We start from the raw sequence: 20,497 nt of genomic DNA on the forward strand, positions 1-20,497 counted from the left end.
GCTCCAGCTGGGATCCTAGCCTGACACTGGAAGGAGGCTGCCTGACACAGGTATTTCCATGCTAAGTTTGGGACTGAGCTGCAGCCCTGTCAGGTTCACTGGTGCAAGCCGAGAACTCACACGGAGCAGGGCAGGTTCTTTAAGTCAGGTCTGTTCTCCAGTGGAAGTGCAGTGAGAAGTCCCAGAAGCACCAGGGGCTATGGGGACAGAATCCCTTCCTGCTAAGCCTTTCGCTCTCAGGTACACAGCAGTGGGTTACAGGAGCCTGTCGCTTTGGGGATGGGAGCAGTGGAGTGGCTCTGGGGAGGGCCTCACCCCGCATCCCCTGACAAGTTGGTGCTAGGTGACAGATTCAGCTGACATGACCTACCGTGGAGAAGAACATGGTGTAGGTGTAAACAGAGGCCTCTACCAGGTAGTAGCGATGCAGAGCGACTGCAATGGCTGGCAGGAACATGAGGTTACTGAGCGTGAGCAGAAGAGTGGCCAGATTCTGTGAGCCGACGGACTGGGCTTTAGTGTCATCAGTGCAGCTCCATCCACCCCAACCTGGCACACGGCACACAGAGAGGTTACAAGCTACATCTGAAACCGACGGCGCATCCCCAAGGCTTCCAACAGCTGCCCCAGGGTTGCCCAGCACAGGAACACACAACCTGAATTCCATCCCCCTTTCCATCTCCTCTCTGCATGTCCTGCGGGGACCAGGTGCATTTGCTGCATAAGTCACCTGCTCCCCTGCAGCTCATTCTGGCAGGGAATGTGGCAGACTGTACCTCGATGAAGAAGTCCTGTGCTGAGCCCACAGTGATTCCACCTGCCCACGTCTATACTAACAAGAGACAAAAGGACGCTATAGACAAGTCCTGCCTCTTCCTTGTGCTTAACCAAAGAGGGGAACTGGTCTGTGGGGTGAATGCTCAGACAGGGCTTGCAGAACTCAGACCAAGGTCCCCGGTATTCATTGGCCTGGCTAGGCCACTCACAGAAAGCAAACACAAAGGTCCCCAAGGTGCTGGGTTTGGTGCACCTGTATGAATGCAGAAAAGACTTGGAGGCTCAACAACTGAGGAGGAAAGAATCCGTGAGGCCCAAATGCTGGCCCCATCATAATATAATGAACAGTGCAAGGTAAGCAGGGCCTATTCATGTCTCAGGAACTGAGAAAACTCCGTTCCATGCATGCGGTAACTCTTAAGCACGTTGCCACTGTCAGGGAACAGCCACCTCCCTGAAGGCTACCCGGGGCCTCAACAAAACAGGCAGTCAACCAAGTCATCCTGCGTCGTCCTTGGGCTATCCTCTACTGATTCACCGCTCAGGAGGCCAAATGCACCTAGGAGCTCTTCGGGGATTGCTGAACTCCCAGTGGCGAGAGGCCCTTGTCTCACTGCCAGTAGCCTGGCCCTGGGGAGCCGGCACGGAAGATCAGTGTCTGGAGATACCTTCCTAAGCAATGGGAAGCTGGGCCAGAGCAGCAAGTATTGCAACCCAAGGGCCCTGCCCCAGGGGTTTCAAGCTGAAGGTGGCTGTCCCCACCACCAGTGGGCTATTCCAGAGCTCCTGACTAGCATATGGGTCCCTGAGCACTGCCTGTGCAGCAGCCGTGCGCAGGGTGTGGTTTCACCCTTTGCTCTCTGGCTCTGGGAGCCCCTGCACTCCACTGCCAGCACATCCAAGTCCCTACCCAGGAAAGGGAAGTTCTGCCTCTCGGTGGGCCTGCAGTCTGCTGGAAGGCTGGCCCAGGCTCTGCGGAGAGGGGACTCACCAGCTTTGCAGTTGCAGGCGGCGTAGAGGTAGCCATGTCTTCTCAGAAGACTGCACTGCCCGTACGTCCCACAGTCATCGAAGCAGGGGGTGAGGTATGTGGAGACGGTCACTTTGGCTTTCGCTTTGTTACAGTCCCTGCAGCCAGAAGAGATTCCATGGTCAAAGGAACCTGAGCGTGCAGAGATACCTGCTGCTGGCAGAACACACTTCGATCCTCTCCCCAGGGCTAGTCTGCAGCTTGAAGCCAGGATATGCTGGGTTTGACATTACCCCAGAAGTGCCCCCCCAGCTCAGTGTCCCACGCTCCCTGTTCTGTGCTGCCAGCGACCTCATCTTGGTTCGCCGACTTGCTTCTCTTCAAGGGCTGCAGGAACACAGAGGACAGCACGCACTTCTAAAGGGAGTCAAACGCTCCCCTGCTGCACGCTACAGAGTAGCCATAACAGCACCACAGGGGAGATGCACCCAGGTCTTTGGAGCCTAGGGCTAAATGGGTGTGAGGAGGGTGTTTGGGGGCAGGGGGGGACTCCTGAGAACTAGCAGGGTAGAGAAACCACTCAGCAGGTAACGTGGAAGAGCCTGACCCCAGCTGTCCCATCCCTCCTGTTGCCTCAGGGACCCCAGTGCAGAAACAAACCCAACAGAATACTTCTGATGCCTCTGGACGGTCTTCTCTGAAGTGTCTCTGAGGCGGATACTGCCCCAGAAGCACGTGAGATGGACATAAAACCTTCCAGCACCACCCCCCACTCAGATACCTCCCACCTCTTGGTAGCACCCCAGAAGCACGGTGGGAGCGCGAAGAGTGCAGATCGAAGAGTGGGGGTATGGGCATTCCATGGGGTTCTCTGCGGTCGCATAGAGGGGGGAGAGTTCTGGGCAGGCTGATGCTCAGTGACCTGCTCTCTGGCCAAAAGAGGTTCCTGACACCTTGTCCAAAGCATTCAAACCTGGGGGCCTTACTTAGACACCTGTATGGAAGGGACCTGGCCAGGTTCCACCCAGGTGCTTCACCATTAATGTGGGAGCCTGATTGCAGGCCCCCAGAAATGGGCATCTCGGCCTTGGTTCCTCTTTAACCCATGCTCACCTTTACTGGTGTCACAGAGAATGCTTCAGTGCTGGCCAGAAAGGAGGACCTGGCTGGGACCCTGACTGCAGAACAGGGCAGAAGGGAGGTGATGGGGCACTGGAGACAGGCTGGTAAGCTGGCTGTATGGTGACTGCACACGAGCTAACTAGCATAACGAACTCAGCTGCCTGGCTCCCATCTGTCCATAGCTATTGCTTCCTTTGAGCCCCATTTCCCTTCACCATTTGCAGCCCCCACCTCTTCCATCTCATCCCCTGCGCACATAGGTGCTGGAACGAGGAGGGCTGCCATATTCCTGGCCGGAAGTGGTTCCGCTATACACAGTTTGGATAAACGGCTCTCAGTACCCCCACTAGAAACTGTTCCTGTTTATGCCCTGCTCCTCCCCTGCGGGATCAGCAGCAAGTCTGGTAAACTTACGCCAGAGGAACGAAGCAGCCGCACACCCTGTGCGGACCGAGTTCAGCTGGCCAGAGAAAGTCACTGGATATCCTGAAGTCCACAGTCCTACCGGCTGGAAGAGTCAGTGCTCAGGGGGATGGGAGATGAGCTACCACTGAGATGAAGCAGCCCAGCCAGCCACCTGGACAGGCCTCACAGAGCCTCCATGAGCCAGGCCAGGCCAGCGCTCGTTTGGTGGTAAGTGGATCTTTCTGACCTGAAGCAGCATCGTAAAAGACTCCCAGGGAAGAGATGCTGACTTCAGCCGCCGGTTGTCTCAGATGACTGAGAAATGTTCCTAACCTAATCCTGCACAGGCCCCTGCAGAGCTGTAGGACAGACGTTTTATTTTCATTTACAGCATGGCCATTTGCAGCACCTGTCATGTGGAAGCCAGACCCTGCGGCAGGCAGGGCAAGAAAGCCAGCTTGCATTAGCCTCTGCTACCGCCTCCTCCAAGTGGGACAAAGGGGCTTCCTGCCAGCGGTTTCCCGGTGCCGGCTGGGGTTCTGCAGGGCAGAGCGCTAGGCAGCGCCGTGCGGTAGTTGGTGTGGTGGCATTTGTCAAGGACAGCAGAAATTGGGGGCTCCCAGGCAGCCAGACATACACTCACCCGCGGCCCCGTGGGCAGATGAGCTGCAGGGAAAGGAACCAGTTGTCCGTCTCTGGGTAGGGAATAATCAATGTTGCTTCAGTGGAGGACGCAGTTATGTTCAGAGGGTAGCCCTGGAAAAAAGCTTCAGAGAAAGAGGGCGTTTGCCGTTAGTCACGTAATGCAGTAAATATCCCCCAGAGGCTCTGCAGCTTTCAGGAGCAGAGGAAGGGAAGGGAGACAAGACCCACAGAAACACCAGGCTGTGACCAGTCCTGTGGTGCTCAGTGCTCTGCAGCGTAAGCAGGAACTTGGCAGTCACCTCAGCTCCCTGGAGCTAAATCCAGAGTGCCCCGGCATAGTGACTACACCCATTCCAGCAGCAGCAGTCCCTGCAGCACGCTCCCTTACCTCGCTAGCACAGGCAGCTTCTTTCACAGGGACCCTTTATACCCAGGGGCAAGCGGACGTCTCAAGCGGAAACAGACCTTAGCCCAAGTGTTGCTGGGCTTCAGCATCAGCCAAGAGACGCCACTGCCAAATCCCCTCACCTTACACTGGGAATGCAAGCAGAGCCCCGAGTTGGGCGCCAGTGGTGTCCGTACCTGTGCTGCATTTCTGCGAGGTATTGAGGCTCAGCACTGGAGAGGCTGCGCTCACGCACGCGAACACGCTAGCATTGTCTGTGCTCTGGGAAGTCTGTGCAAACAGAAGCACACAGGATCTGAATCAACATTAAGCTGATCCCTCCTTGCAGAGTTACCCCCCCGCCCCCGCCCCCGGACACCTCTTTACCACCACCCCTGTGCTTCACGTTGTTAGCTAGCCCCACCCCACAGCATTACACACCTCCCCTCATTCCCTAAACTGATCACCAGGCATTGGAGATTGCAGAACTATGCCATTTAGCAACGCTTCCACTGCTCTCTGGGCAAGCCAGGCTGGGGCATAAGGCTGCCTACAGGTGAGTAGCAGACACAAACAATTTTGTAGGCCTCATGTTCCCACTCTACACACCTGTGTATCATTCACAAGCTTACCACATCTGCTTTAGGGTGAAGTAAGCATGGGGCATAGCCCCATGGCACTGTCACCACAGAAACAGGGTTCATTGACACTGAACAAACTAGCTTTGAAGTCCCTTAGAAATGTGTGTGTTTGTCTTGAAATGATACAAAGAGTTGTTAAACCAACAGAAACAACTGGATTTCTGTGTGGCCTCAACACATCACAACAAGAATCCAAAGGATAAAGCAAAGTCTAATAAACTTCTACAGGTATCAGTAGTCTAGAAGTCTGACAGATTTCAACCAGACCAATTCTAGAACTTCAGGAGTGAGTATCTCCTCCTTGCTCTCACCACTGAGCAAACAAATAACGTTTCTACAGGTATCACTAAAATGCATCAGCACTGGTGAGGTTTCTAGTCATCACTGTCATCTTGTTCAGCACTACAATCTGTGTCGAAGGTGTGTAGACTACCAGTCTTCATTGCCTTTGGCACGTGCACAGCTCTGTGCAGAAAAGATTGTGTGGACTATAGAAATGACTGGCTGTGCCTACACCGGTAGCCCATGCAGCACGAATAAGATCTTGTAGGAACTCCAGTGCCATGAGGCCCTTGAAGAATATAGGATGTCGCTCACCATCCACATTTATGCAGCCCTGTTTCCCCTTGTGCAAGGCTATCCACATCTGTTTGCAAGGCGCTCTTCTGACATCCTCTTCAAAACTTTCACACATGGTGGGAGCGTGGCCAACGACGTGCCCGTTTTAATGGCTAGGCTGAGACACAAGCAAGTCAGGCTTCTGTAGGTCTTCTTTTCCCACCCCCCCCCCACGGTGGCCATACGACACTGCTACTAACTTCCTTGCTGCAGAAATTGAGACTTATCTGTCGCTCTCTCCGAACATGCCAGATTTCTTGATGTGGCTGAAGACGACATGTGTCCCACCAGGATCGAGTGCGCTTCTCACAATTCTATCCCTTTGTTCTCTACCAGCATCTGCCATTTTCAGCAGAGACCGTTACACAGGTGAGACATGCAGTCCAGTGGATATGCTGTCAAGAACCCCTAGACCATATTGTTAATAACTGTAAACTTTTCATTCCTTTTTTGTGCAGGCACCAGGGCTTGCGACAAGACTGCTCCTCAATAGGCCACTTACTTCTCCTCACAGCTTTTGCATTTTCGCTCAAGACACGTCTTGTGACAGTCCATCGGACAGGAGCTGGCTTCCTGGCACTCCTGCAGTCCCACCGCTGCACTTCGAGTCATCAGTGGCCGTTTCCTCTATTCCAATGTCACTCCACGTTCCGCTGTCAGAACCAGTGCCCCAGATTCAAAGGCTCTGTGTACTTCTTCAGGGAGATTTAACTCATCAAGAATGGAGAGTGGCATGTCTGCAGGAAGGAAACAGGATAGGACAGCTCACTGCACACTTTACAATCATCCGCTCGCTCTGCACAGACATTTAGAAGTAGCGTCAGCAAATCCTGGAGAAAACGATCCCAGAATATGAATGCTGAAGGCTTGGCATACCCCAGTGTCTGACATTCCTCCAGTGGTAGCGGCATATGCTAAGTCATAGTACCTCCTTTCTAAAGACATGTTGTAAGGATTCAGTATCTTCAGACTCAGACACCTTTTGAGTGTCAGCCAACATTTGCCAGACAAATGCTAGAACTTCAGAAGAATCTCCACCTTGCCCAGATCACTGAACAAATGAATAATGTTGCAGAGCGCTCAGGATCGCAAAAGCTAGAAGCAAGACACACACAGCATGACTGAACTGCTACCCAGCAAGCATCTTGACCTGCCATACAAGCCACGTACACATCAGAATCAACAACAAGGTCTCACAACCTGTTTCCCCAAAACTTCCCAGTAAGCGCAGTAGAGCAGCATAGGGCGTGAAAACCACTCAGGCAAATCTCACTGGTATCAAGAACATTCGAGAGAGTCTGTTTCCCTTGCTGAGCAAGGGCACGCAGATGCCGATCCTCAGTTTGAATGGCACACTGCTGTCATTTCCTTACATTTCCGCATTGTCGTACTGCCACCTCAGCTAGTTCGGCACTCGCAATTGAGGGGTAGGGGACTCCCATGTAGGCGCTCTTCTTTGTTACAAGTTTGTGGCTGAAATCAGAACAAAAAGGAGTCGCCCGAGTGTGATCAGCAGCAGCCTCTGGTACTGGCAAGACAACATGATGTAGTCATCTTACAGACACTAGGAGAGACCTCGGACAGCAGTCACATGTAGGCAACAAGAGTTTATTTTCCGAGGTATTTTTTCATGGCAAGTTGGTTCTGGATGTGTTCTAGAACACTGCGCACTGAACGAGAGACACTGATCACCCAGGAGGAGTAAGTGGCTTTTCCTTACTACATTTAAGTGTCCTTTCTTGCGATGCTGGATTGTTTGTAGGCTATTCTTGAAATATCACACTAGCCGTCGAATGGAAGGTATATTTTCAATCAGTGCTCTCTACATCAATGTCGATATCACCATCGCTTCCATGGAGAAGTTTTCCAACAGCGTGAAGTGATACAAATCCATTCGGAATAAACACATCTCCCTTGAGTCCTTCTACTTCACCTTCTGGAGCACTTACCATGACCCAGCTCAGCTCATCGTAACTGATGCTGAATCCAAGAACACGTAACATCAATTCTTTTGCAAGATCCAAACTCGTGGCACAGGTGTGCAGCAAGCATTTCAGGCAGCAATATGATCCCTTTGGAACTGTTAAATACCACACGCTCTACAACTGAGACCAATCTTCTTCAAATGTCTTCAGAAAGATACTTCTTGCTTGCTCAATTACACGCGTCTTTATCAGTCAGCCTCAGCACAAATTCCTAAACCAAGTCGAAAACAAAGATAGCTGACCTCTCACTATAGTCACCTCATTGAAGCAGCACTATAATCAAACCGCTTGTTCACTTGAATGCTGTTCGTCAGACTTACTCACCAGAACATCCATAAAACATTTGGATGACTTAAATTCCTGCTTCGCATCACGAGCAGCTTGGGTAGTATCAGCCAATGTTACTGCACTGTCCAAAATGATGATAGATTTCCCTTGTCCGTGTCATGCAAGAAATGAAGTGCAGAACCATTGTGTTTTTTCTACTCTTGTCCATAAATTGCTACTGGAAGAGTTTTGCAGGTTCAATATCCGAGGGAGTCAGTCTCCATATCTTTCTAGCCGCTTGAACAGGAAGAGAGCCTGCTTTTTAGATAATGATATTAGGGTAGCCTGCTGCAATCAGCTGATAAAATAAGGTGACTATTGTTTCAGTCTGACTAGATAGTTTTGTGTTAAGATTTATTTTACTCAGGTAGGAAGAAAGGCCTACTGAGAGTGATAAACTACATCTATCAAGTCTGCCACAGGTATTTCCTGCAACATCTCGCTATCTCGGCTTTGAAGCGCTGCCTCCCTTCGACTGGTTGTTCTCTCACGTGTTCCTGTTTTATGGAATTTCTTGACTTGTGTGTGGTTTTCTCAAGTGAGCAAAGCAACAGGACCTGTCACTGGAAGACATATTTGATCTAGTGGCTACAGATGGAGGTGAACATCAGAGACTACATTCTTTCCTGGTTTTAATACAACTCTGATACCTACCTGACTTGTTCATGCATTTTTTAAAGTAACCCATGTGATAAAGTGTTGGCAGCAAACCCTTTAAACTTAAAAACTCATCCAGGGGCTATCAATACAATTGCTCTCTCCTAGTGTTTACCACCAGCATCACAGAATTCTCTTCAAAGCTAGGGGCTTGACAGTGTTGCATACTATTTTTGTTTAAATAAATTAAGTTTCTGGAAAGCCTTTTTCTCTTTGATGTAAACTTTAAGGGGCCTGCATCCTCTGTGTCTTCATGCACTGCAACCTCTCTGTAGAGGTAAAATTTCCAAAACATGTTGTTAGCATTCCAACTGCCCCAGCGTCACTTCTCATTTCATACAAGCACACAAACCCATGCTAAATATAATCCACACATTAGTATCAAAATGGCCATTTTTCTTTACTGAGCACTTTGACCAAAGCCCAGTCTGAAGCTAGGTATTGTCACCTCTCAATGCTAATACTGATCTGTGCAGAAGCACCACTGAATAAAAAGGGTAGATTCTAGAACAGCTAAAACAACTAGCATTGCATCCATAAGCAATTACAAATACAAACCTTCGACCAGGTGGACAAAATGTTACACTGTATATGCACAGAAGCTTACAAATGGAGAAGCATTATTTTAGGAACTCACGTGTATTTAGTTCTACCCACTATGCAGTACGAACCAGGGGCAGGCAATCTACTGCTACTGATACACCACCTTCAGCAAAAGACTGATCCAGCAAATTTCAACTCAAAAATATAGAAAACTATTATAATCGCTTGTGAGCTACTTTGATGATTCAGAAGGTGCAATGTGAAAATATTTCATAACAGCATATTGCAAAATACTGATATTTGCTATTTTTGTTAATGCTAAACAGCTTCATCATTTCTGGAAAAATAAATACTTGCCCATTCAAAACCAATACAGGTTGAACCTCTCTAATCCAAAACTCCTTTGTCCAGCAACATCCATAACCCAGAATGATATGAGTTAGCCCGACGACCACTTATCATGGGTGTGACCAAAATCACAGTCCCCATAAAATACGCTAAGAGCCACCAGTCCTGGCTCTCAGTGTTCTGTGCTGCTGTTTAGCTGTAGTTTACCCTGAAATGTCTTCTAAGAGCCCGGTAAGCAGTGCAAGTGCTGGTGATGTGCCAGGCAATATTGACCTTCCGTGGTCCGGAAAAGTCTTCCGTTCAACACCGGTCAGGTCCCAAGGGTGCTGGACAAAAGAGGTGCAACCTGTAAAAATCTTTTAACATGCTGTCAGCTGGTAGCTCTGATCAATAAACTCCACATAAAGGTGTTATAATTTACAATAAAAGCTGCAGTCTTAGGATGCAGTGTTTCTAGAACTATACAAACTACACTCACATTAGGTACCCCTGCTTCATCTTATCTTCAGGGTTACACCACCACTGGACAGCTCCTTGTCATACCTCATCTCAAATAAGGTCTCAAATGACGTACAACTTGTCTGCATACATACAAGTGGTACATTCAACTCCAAAATGATGGTGCTTTTGGGAGAATTGCCACATGACTACTAGTCATGGAATCTGGAGACTGCTCTCACCACCAATGCACCAGGGCAACAGGTCTGCAACCTGCAGTTCTGGAGCTGCCTGCGGCTCTTTAAGGACTTCTTTGTGGCTCCTGACGCTATAGTGACAAAGTTTAAACAAAAAACACACCACCTTCCTGATTATTTTCGGTATATGGTGAACATCCTGCAGTAAACACATATTGCATTACAAATCATTGTGTGCACACTGGTCTTAAAATAGGCGTTACAAAAAGCACGGCTTGGCATTATATATCAAGAACCATCTCATATTCACACGTGCCACGGCTCTTAAGTACTGAGCTTTTTGCTGAATTTAAAAAACGGCTCTTCTTGCTATTTTGGTTGCCAACCCCTGGGTAAGACTGTCCCGCTTGGAGCATTAGGGAGGCTTCTACTCAGATGTTGCTAGTTTTAACGGCATGCATTGCAGCGTGTGTGTGTTGCAAGCTCACGGAAAGGCTCACAAACTGCTGCTTCTGTCATTCATCAAGATGTCAGGGTGAAGCTCCCCAGAAGGAGAAGAGGGGTTGGATCTGCCTCCAAGCGTGGGCTCTTCGCTCTAGTGTATTGTTTTGCCAGGTGACAGGCATGGAGAAATGCCTTTTGACTGCCATCACCCAAGAGAGAGGCTAAGTGACTTCCCAAGGTCCTGGTAGAACAGGGACTTGAGTCTTAACTACCAGACCAACCTTCCGTCCTTTCTAGTGTGAACAGCCCCTGCTTCTCCCAGCTGTTTGGGAGGCTCTGCAACCTGGCATTTGCAGGGATGGTTGAGCTAGGGCTGTTGCGAATGCTCATGTTCTTTCTTGCTGCCTCTCCACAGGCTGGGCTTTTCTGCTATTCTCTGATGCAACTAAGCAGCGCGGACTAAATAACAGTTCTCGAGTCAGGGACCTTTTCTCCCCAGCAGATCTAGAGCCAGCTGACAGGACATTTGTAAAATTCTCTGTGACACAGAGATGAAAAGCAATGCACGGTGAGGTTCTACCACAGCTCTGATGTTCCCCACAAACTCCCCGCACCTCTGCTACCATCTCCACTGCCCAGCCAGCTCTCAACCAGTGCGTACGCATGCTTGGTGGGACAACTAGAGAGAAAAGATGCCAACACCCAAGCTGACAGCTTTCACAGGGGCACACTGTACCTCATTCAGCAGCAGGTTCACCACCAGGGTGCCTCCACTGTCCACACCAGTATTCAAGTTGAAGAAGAGAAGTGTGGGGAATTCAGAGTGGACAGGAACGCTGGGCCCATTTATCACCCTGAACCTCACGGAGGCAACGTCCAAGTCCTCACGGACAACGGGCTGATTTTGGAGGCAGAAGGTCCCTGGGTTGGACGCGTTGTTCACAGCCCCTGCTGTGAGTAGAGTGGTGTTCCCCAATGCTCCAAAGGTGCTAGCATTGGTGCTCCCTCCTGGGGCTGGAGTACTCTGGCTCTGATTCAGGCTGTTGTAGAAGTTAAGGAAGGAATTGGTGCTCCCTGGCTTGCACGCTGCAGACCAATGAGGAAAGGAGGGAAGGTTACTGTGGCCGAGGCCAGCATGAGCACAGAGAGCAGGGATAGTCCTGCTCGTTGGAACTGGAGGACTTTGCTTTGGGGGCTACAAGGACGTCAGTTCACAGAATGGCCGAGACAACATGAAGTCCTGTGGCACCTTATAGACTAACAGATAATTTGGAGCATAAGCTTTCGTGGGCAAAGCCAAATTATCTGTTAGTCTATAAGGTGCCACAGGACTTCATGTTGTTTTTGAAGATACAGACTAACTCAGCTACCTCTCTGAGAATTGCCAAGCAAAGCAATTCGATCCTGAGGCCCAGGCTGGGAAGCAGACCTCATCCCTCCAGGCCCCAGTATGCTGAGACGTGTAAGGGCGGACACACGAAATGGAGATAAGCCCTCCTCCCCTGCTCGTGGCTGGGGAGCAGCTCCAGTCCTCTGAGCGACAGGAACAGAACCTGTCCACTATTAGAGCGATTTTAGACAGAGCCGCACTGGCAGTGCATCTTTCACAGCCCCACTGTGACTGCAAAATGCCACTGCTGGAACCTCCAGCCCAGGGGCCTGCCACGGCCCAGAGACTCAGACCTGCCACATCCCCCCACACGTGAGCAGAGTGCCATTCACAGGCAAGGCACGAAGGACGGGGGGGGAGGCACCGATACCTCTCATTGCATGCAGACATCCACTGGGCACCTGCCCTAACTGCTGCCATATGGAAATGGGGCACAAGCCCTGGTTGTTCATACGTGCTCTGCGTACATCAGAGCTATCCAAGGGTCGGGTGATGGGTTAAATCTGCTTTGAGCCCAGTCACAGAACCAGGGATGAACCCCAAAGGAAAGGGCACCGCTGAACTCTGGGCACAGCCTGACCCCTGTGTTCTGCTGGCTTTGGCAGCAAGTCCTCACAACCAGGCACTTGCAGGAGCCGAAGTGCCCCCTGCCCCCGCAGCTTTGTCTCCTGCAGCAGGGACACTGCTACCCTCTCAGCACCTGGACTACGCTCGTCTCTCGCCATGAGATCCCAGCGGCAGCAGACGGCAGAGCCTCCAGAGCCCTCACATCTGGTAGGGGACAAGGGTTTCTAAAAGCTCATTTGTTAAGAATGCTGAAGGCATCACATAAACTCCATAAAGTGAAACTCGGCTCAGAGAGCCTGGCCAGGAGTCTTGCACACCCAGCCAGAATTTATGGGACCCATATGGGAGCCACTGGGGCCTTGAGAGAATGGGACAAGGTATGTATCTGAAAGGGGTTTGAGAACACTGTGAGGTGGGGTTGGGGGACAGCCCAGCTCTCCCAAGGCCAGCAGCCTCTCAGTTCAGGACTAGGCAAGGTTTCAGGCTCCATGTCCCCTGAGTCCTCAGCACGTGTTGTGGCCTGCCCAGAGAGCGTCACTGGTCTGCCCACACTGCTCAGAGCTCAGGCTCACTGCAGCTCTGAGAGACAACCAGCAGACGGTTACTGCCTCAGTGCTGGAGGGGGAAGAGACCGCCTCTCTCGCTGCAGCACCCTGAACTAGCTTCTGCTGCCCAGATGTCCTCTGAAGTCAAAGTCTGTGGCTCAGAAACCGTAAGCTCTTCTGAACTCCCAGCACAAGCCTCCTGTTCCAGCTGAAAACACAGGGCAGTGAGGCCTCCGCAGGCAGCGTTAACAAGCAGCAGCACAGACAGGGTGTGAATGGATCCCAGCCTCCTGGGAAGTTAGAATAGGGCACAGGAGACAGTGACCTACATGGCTACATCTAGTCACACTGCACAGGCTGCCTCACTTGAGACATGGGGCTTGTCCCACCACAGAAATCCTGTTTCCCCCTAGGAAGAACACAGGAGCAAGCCAGCCTGTGCTGGTGAAAACCCAGTGGAGATATGGTGGACTGATGTGGACGGTGGCCTTCTCCACATTAATGACAGCTTCAGTAAAAGCCTCATTGAGGAGGGGAATGTAACAGCAGAACCACTATGGTTTCTCTATAGCCATATTGAAAGGCCTTCCTCTACAGCCAAAACGAGATGCAGCAGCCACTAACTGTGGAGCCACAAGTCACACACATTCCATCTAAATCTCATTGCAATAGCATCACACCAGGCTGTTAAGAGGGAGACCACATCCTAATGCCATCCACTGTCACAAGGAAAAGAAAGCAGATCTCAAGATGGGTAAAGAACACTTAGCAGCATTTTGTCTGGCAAAAAACTACTTATCAATAGCAAAACAGAAAGCAGTCAAGTAGCACTTTAAAGACTAGCAAAATAATTTATTAGGTCAGCTTTCATGGGACAGACCCACAAAGCTCTGTCCCACGAAAGCTCACCTCATAAACTATTTTGCTAGTCTTTAAAGTGCTACTTGACTGCTTTCTGTTTTGATAGTGTATAGACTCGCACGGCTCCTTCTCTGTTACTTATCAATAAGTGCGCTTGTGGAATCCCCATTCTATAATAACGGTCTTCACTTTTCTACTGTTTTCTGTATGATCTCTGTCTGGTTTGCAATTGTTCCTGTCTGCTGTATAATCAGTTTTGTGAGGTGTAAATCAGTTAAGGTGCCGGGTTATGATTGGTTAGGTAATTCTATCACAGTAGGTTACGATTGGTTAGTAAAATTATACTGAAATCATTGGTCATGGTATAGCTAAGCAGGACTCAAGCTGCACTAATTAAACTGGAGTCCAAGAAAGAAAGCAGCAGGAGGAAGGGTGGAAGAAGGAACACCTTAAGGGAAGAACCTGGGAGGATTCACCCCCATGACCAAAACTGCAGCAACCAGCATCCAGAGACTGACTTTGTCTGTCCCAACAGGGGAAGTCTGCCAGCCTTATCAGGACTGGTGAGCGTGATACTGTGTGCTTAGTATGTATCCTGCTTTCTTGGTAATTGTGAGTAAATAAAGAGTAATACTACTACTGTGTAAGGCTTTTTCAGTGGCACAGAGCCTGCGTACCTGCAGAGAACTATGCCCCGAGCCCTACGAATTGGCTAAGGGTGGGGAGTTTAAATTAACAGGGTCACGCCTTGAGACCTTAGGATTGGGTAAAGGTGCGTGTGTCCCTGAAGTGTGGAAAGGATAAAGAACTTTGCGCAGGCAACAGCTTGTCCGGCAGCATCCCAGAACACACCTGTGAAGGAGGCAATCATCTCAAAGGAAATGCTGGTGTTGGCGGTGCCCAGACTCTCGGCCATGATCTGCAGCCACTTCTCCCAGGGGGCGAAGCCAGGACCAGGCTGCAGTTGGCTCCCCCCACACATCTGATGGTTTTCTGGAAGGACTGCGGCAGCGTGATGGAGCCCAGCACAAGCCGCACGGCGCACGTCTTCGTGCCGTTCACCGCACAGCTCTGCAGCGTGAGCTGCATTGTGGCCGTGTACTCCGGGATGAAGATCCTGCAGGAATGGGAACCATCAACACCTCCCTGCCTGCCCTGATTACAAGCCAGCTGGTGGGGGTGAAGGTCTTTTGCCACAGAACAGGGACACTCACCCCTGGGGTGAATCCAGAAGGGCTCTGGAGCCCGGCACAAGGCTCTGTTGCTACAGTCCTGTCCAGGACGGTGCATAAAGTACCGGTAACCACGTGTCTGAGGACACCAAGAAGGAACTTGTCTCTCTTCCTTGAGGGAGTGGGGCCCCGTTTAGTACACCCACCCACAACACAGAGCCTCTGCTTTCAGGGGATCTACCACAAGCCTGCTCGCTCCAAGGTGCGGGGTAGCCACAGGTCCTCTATGGGATTGGTGTGTGCCCGTGCTAGACAGGCCCCTGCGGCAGATGGGAACTCCAGTCCCGCAAGGGCAAGGCTCCACCTGCAGCCCGGAGAGATCCCTGCTGCCACGCTACTTACTTGACATGCAGCGGCCTAGCAGGTGAGGCAATGGTTAGTTGCAAGGGTGTGTCTGGCTCCAGGACAGGGATGTCGATGATTCTCAGCACAAACATGTCTGGCTGGAATACATAGGCGCATGGAGTGGAGAAACCCTGCAGGGCGAGGAGGAAGGCAGCTTAGCATCAGCTGCCAGGAGCACCAACTCGAATGCTGCTATGTTGGGCGAAGGATCCGGTGGAGGGCCCAGCTGTCACCAAGGAACCAGCACCTCCTGCCAGACCTTCCTGCCCCTGCTCTCCTTCCCCTGCCATTGCCAGCACACTCCGGGACACCTTAGTCCAAGCAGGTGCAGTACGGCTGATCCGTCTGAAGGTGCATCTCTTTGTGCTCCTCGAATCAGTGCTACGTACCCCCGCCCGCCACCAGCACACGCCCCACCCTCTGAAAACCCACCTCTCCCCCATCACAGACACGGTCCAATGCCCCCAGCCACCTCTCTGCAGTGCTTCTACCTGCTAACTGTGGGACACTGCACATGGGGTCTGCACGTGGGTCCCTCACCCTGAGCAGCAGTTGTCTGGCACAGCAGAGTGCTCCAGTCAGGCAGGTGAGCAGGCAGGGTGTAATGAACACCAAGGATTACTGCTCCACCAGTTCTCATTCCAGTGAGCAAAGCCCCAGCACCATGCCCTGTCCCATAGCACCAGCCTGCATCAGAGCAGCACGTACACCCAGCAGGCCATTCTGACACACTCCCAGCGCCTGCTGGAGCCTGCAGGGCAGAAACGGGGCTCGGGGGCAAATACCAGGCAGCATATCCCAAGGTATCGTCACTTTCCTTGGTGGCGTTTCTGTGACAAGCAGAGCAAGCAGGGACGTGAGCAAGGGAGGACTCAGAGGCAGAAAGGAATGAGAAGGGATGAGAGGGGAGGTGCTGGCAGCTGCGCCGGCGCGGCATAGTACGGGAGAGAGCACAACCAGCGCCAAATCACCAAAACGCTTTCAACAAGAGAAGCTGAGGCAGTGCAAAGGAAGCATCTCCCAGCAGGGACAAGCTCAGTGTGGGACCCCGGCTCGCCAGGCACAGGCAGCCTCCCCCTCTCCCTCCCCGCATAGCTCCCTCAAGGAGCAGAGAGCCCACGCGAGCCTGCAGGTGGAGGCAAAGCAAGCTCCGAAGCAGGATTTCTCCAGCAGCAGTCTGTGCCTGTGGAACCTCGGCCTAGCACATGCCAGGAGAATCCCCAAACGGCTCAGAGGCAGAACCAGCTGACATGGGCCTGCAGGGACCCTGGGCTCTCCCACTGGTATGCACAGCAGCCCTGAAGCCGCCTGTCCCCGGCCTCTTATGGTACCTCCCCCTGGTAGAAGGCTCTGTCCAGATGCCAATCTGGGGCAGTGTCTCTGGACCCTGCTGTCTTGGGGTAGAGTGGCAAGAATGGGAGTATTTCTCAAGTTTGTCTCTAGGCAAAAGGCGCAATTGTCTGGTATTAGCTACATTTTTCAAGCTCTGCTTCAATGAAAGTTCCCCTGGCATCTGCAGCCACTCTGGCTCCAGCAAAGACTGCTTGTCCCTCCTGGGAGAGGCAGAGCCAAGACCAGACGGGACCACAGTGAGCATCTGGTGTGCATTTCTAGAGCAGACGTAGAAATCAGCTGCCCCCAGAAGCAGAGGGGTGTAGCTCTCACACAGCCTTTCACTTATGGCCCAGCACAGGGGGAACCATCTCACAGCCTGGCCCAATGCCAAGTGGGCTCTCACTGACCATATGTACATGGTCCACGCCTACATCAGAGTTCCAGGCCACTGCTCTCCCACACCTCAGCTGCCAACTCTGAACCCGGGCTGGCAGAGTGACTCTCCTGTGGCTGGGATGCCACTCCCTGCCCAGCCCCTGAGGTGCCAGAGAACAGCTCTGACCCTCCCCTCTACCACGGTGAACAGTTCCTCCATTCCTCACCGGGAACAAGGGCTTCCCTCGCTGGGGGCCTTGCGAAGGATTCTGCACTCATGCCCCGGCAGCCCTTACCTTCACTTCAATCTTGCCTCCGGCCTCTGGCAGGTGAGCGGCAATGAACCAGTCTCCAGCAGCTGGAGTGGTGATGTTCACAAAGGTGCTGTTCTGCAGTGTGCTGCTCAGAGTCATGGTTAGGTTGTAGGATGGGCGGACAGTCGCGTTCAAGGGAAACCGAGTGCCCAGTGGGTTAGTGACGGGAGGGGCTCCGTAACGGAAGTGGCTGCAAGATACAGTGGGGAAAGATGCATGTAAAATGTCACACCTGCCCTCCACTAACACAAGCACCCAGCAACACCCTGAATCAACTGGGGAGCAGAAAGAAGGCAGCAGCCTGGTCCCAAGGAGAGCACAGAGCACTAGGGTGGGCTCCAGATGTTGCCTCGTCCCCTTCCACTCCAGATGTGCTGGCAAATCCTCCAGGGGAAAAGAAAGTGGGCACATTTCATCGGTCTGGGGGAAAAAAAAAAAAAGCAGCTGAATCTGCTGAACTCAGCTTCCCCTCCAGCCACCAGCATACTCAGTGCACAAACCAACATGGAGGAGACATTGCAGGCAGCATAGGGTAGGGGTTAGAGCAAGACAGCAACGAACATTTGTCCCCCAACCAAAAGGTGCTGCATTTGGACACCGGTGACTGATGACATTAAAGCAGCCACGGGCTGGAAGTTGGGCAGCAACAGCAAAGGCAAATAGGAATGCCATGCTGAATCAGACCCTAGATCCACATAGTCCAGACAATAGACAGCATCAGATGCTTCAGAGAAAGGTGCCAGATCCCTCCGGTCCCAGTGTGGGATAATCTGTCACCTTTAGACATCTCCCCCTAGTTAGAGTAGAAGATGGTTCAACCCCTATAGGGGGAGGTTTATAATCCCTCCAAAACTACAACAGATGGATATTCTGATTACCCATTAAGTGACCAGTCCTACTCTGAGCCTTGCCAAGTGCAGGGTCTCAATGAAATCTTGTGGCCGTTATTTTGTTCTAGAGCAGGAGTGGGGAATCTCTTCTGGGTCAGGGGCCACTGATCCCGTTGGGGTCCACATCACAGTGAGATGCAAAGGAAAAACCCACAAAACCCTTACAGGTTCACAGTTCAGTATGTGGGCAGGGACTGCTGGAGAGCAGGCATTGGGGCTGGGTGGGAGGGAGGGTACAGGAACAGGCTGAGGGTGGGGGGGTGGTCTGGGCAGGAGGGGATGCAGGAGTGAAGTGAGGTGGTCTGGGTAGGAGAAGGAGCAGGCTGGATGATGTGGGGAGGTGTTGACCTCTGTGTGCTGTTTCCTCCCTCCTCCAGCTGGGGGAACAGCAGCTGGGAGAACAGCTCCCTGGGATAGGCTTTTTTCCCATAGCTCCCAGGCACTCCCCCCCAGCTGCTGTGATTGGCTAGAATTACAGCCAATCAGAGCAGCTGAGGAAGCCCCTCTCCAGGCAGTGCTATCTTGCCATTCCCCAGCCCAGGGAAGATCAGGAGGTGCTGCTTCCCGGCCCTGCCAAGCACAACCCATAGGATGCATCCAGCCCCAGCTTCCCTGGACCCAGCCCACAAGGCTCAGGGCTCCACACCCCCGACCCACAACAGGTTGCATGCTAGGGAGGGAAACCCTGAGCCTCAGAGTCCAGATGCAAGCAAACCATGGTCCACATCCGGACCGCGAACTGGTGGGGGGGTGTCCCCCACCCCTTGTCCAGAGGTTCCTGTTTATGCATCCAATGACTGCTATCCCTTTGGGCCACAGCTTTGCATGGAGAGCTCACGTGCAGTAGATTATGCACCACGACTTCCCATAATTTTTCAGAGTCACTGCTTCCAAGGATACAATCGCCCCTTCTTGTAAGTACGAGCTGCAGTCTTTGTTCCTAGCTACAGACTTTTATAATTAGCCATACCAAATGCATATTTTGTGCTTATGCTCGGCTTACCACATCACTGTATTTAGTGACCTTTCCTTTTCTTCGTTTAAACACTCCCCCAGTTTTGGTGGAAACCACACACTCTCCATGTGACAATCTTGTGTTTTCTTCTGGTATTAAAATAAGTGTAAATGGCAGAGGGCCAAGAACTGATCTTTGCCGAATCCCAACAGAACTGCACTCCTGGACAATTCCCATTTACAGTTTCATTTTAAGACCTATCAGTTGGCCAGCTTTTAATTTAAGCCATCTATTGTGCCATGTTCATTTTAGTTTTAATTGTCTAGGGTTTTGTTTAATCACATCATGCAGTGACAAGTGAAATGCCTTATAGAAATTTATTACATCAACACTATTACCTGTCTGAAACCTATATTCTCATAAAAAAAAATTGCACGAATTTGATAAGGTCCATTTTTTGTGGCAACAGATAGGCCCTCCAGGTCCCCAATGACAGGGAATGTGACGGCTTAAGAGACAGTGCAGGAACACTCCCCTTGGGGACAGGCAAAGGTTGTGACACACCAAGATCATCAGCCTACAGGGCTGCTTCTCATCACTCTCTCGTGTCGAGACTGTGCTGCTGTGCATAAATAGACAGTCACTGAGCCAGACAGTCCGCCGGTTAGGACTCCCAGGTAGGCAGCAAGATTCCAAAGTTCATGTCATGGCTCTAATGACTTTTTATTTAAACACAGTGGAACAATTTCCACAGGAGAGACTGAGCCTCATATCAGAACTTGCCATAACTCTGTGATGAGGGCATTTTCCTGCAGAGCAGAAAATCCAGATTCACATCCTTGCTCCACGTCGGGCAGAGGGAGGAGCTGAACTTGGATCTCCCTTGAGTCTGGTCTGCAGCTTGTAAGGGAGACGCCGCCGCCGCCGCCGCCACCTTTTCATACAAATGCTTTTGGCCAAAACTACTCAGTGAATTGCATCGAAATCGAACCGTTTTCACTTTGTCAAAAAGGCCTGCAAATGTATTGTAGATGCACAAAAAGCACACACAAGGGCAAAACACACAGGGAGGAACTAATGCTTCAAAAAAAAAAATCAGGAGCTGTGCCTCAGGCAAATTTCCCTCTGGGCTAAGAACAGTCCCAAAGGAATTTAAAGGTGTGGGGGGAAAGGGCTTGAATCAGTG

General features: G+C 51.4%; 1 protein-coding gene across 1 annotated transcript in view; it reads right to left on the bottom strand.

Moving 5' to 3' along the window:
- PGAP6 (post-GPI attachment to proteins 6) overlaps window positions 1-20,497 on the bottom strand; it is a 39,823-nt gene that overhangs the window by 9,493 nt on the left and 9,833 nt on the right. Inside the window, 9 exon segments of the mRNA XM_075010240.1 lie at window positions 371-549; window positions 1,769-1,905; window positions 3,918-4,041; window positions 4,502-4,595; window positions 11,239-11,588; window positions 14,718-14,807; window positions 14,810-14,982; window positions 15,440-15,573; window positions 17,449-17,656. Of these exon segments, the coding sequence (XP_074866341.1) occupies window positions 371-549; window positions 1,769-1,905; window positions 3,918-4,041; window positions 4,502-4,595; window positions 11,239-11,588; window positions 14,718-14,807; window positions 14,810-14,982; window positions 15,440-15,573; window positions 17,449-17,656 (1,489 nt within the window).

Source organism: Carettochelys insculpta, chromosome 16 (genome assembly GCF_033958435.1).
Source record: "Carettochelys insculpta isolate YL-2023 chromosome 16, ASM3395843v1, whole genome shotgun sequence".
Taxonomy (NCBI): Eukaryota; Metazoa; Chordata; order Testudines; family Carettochelyidae; genus Carettochelys; species Carettochelys insculpta.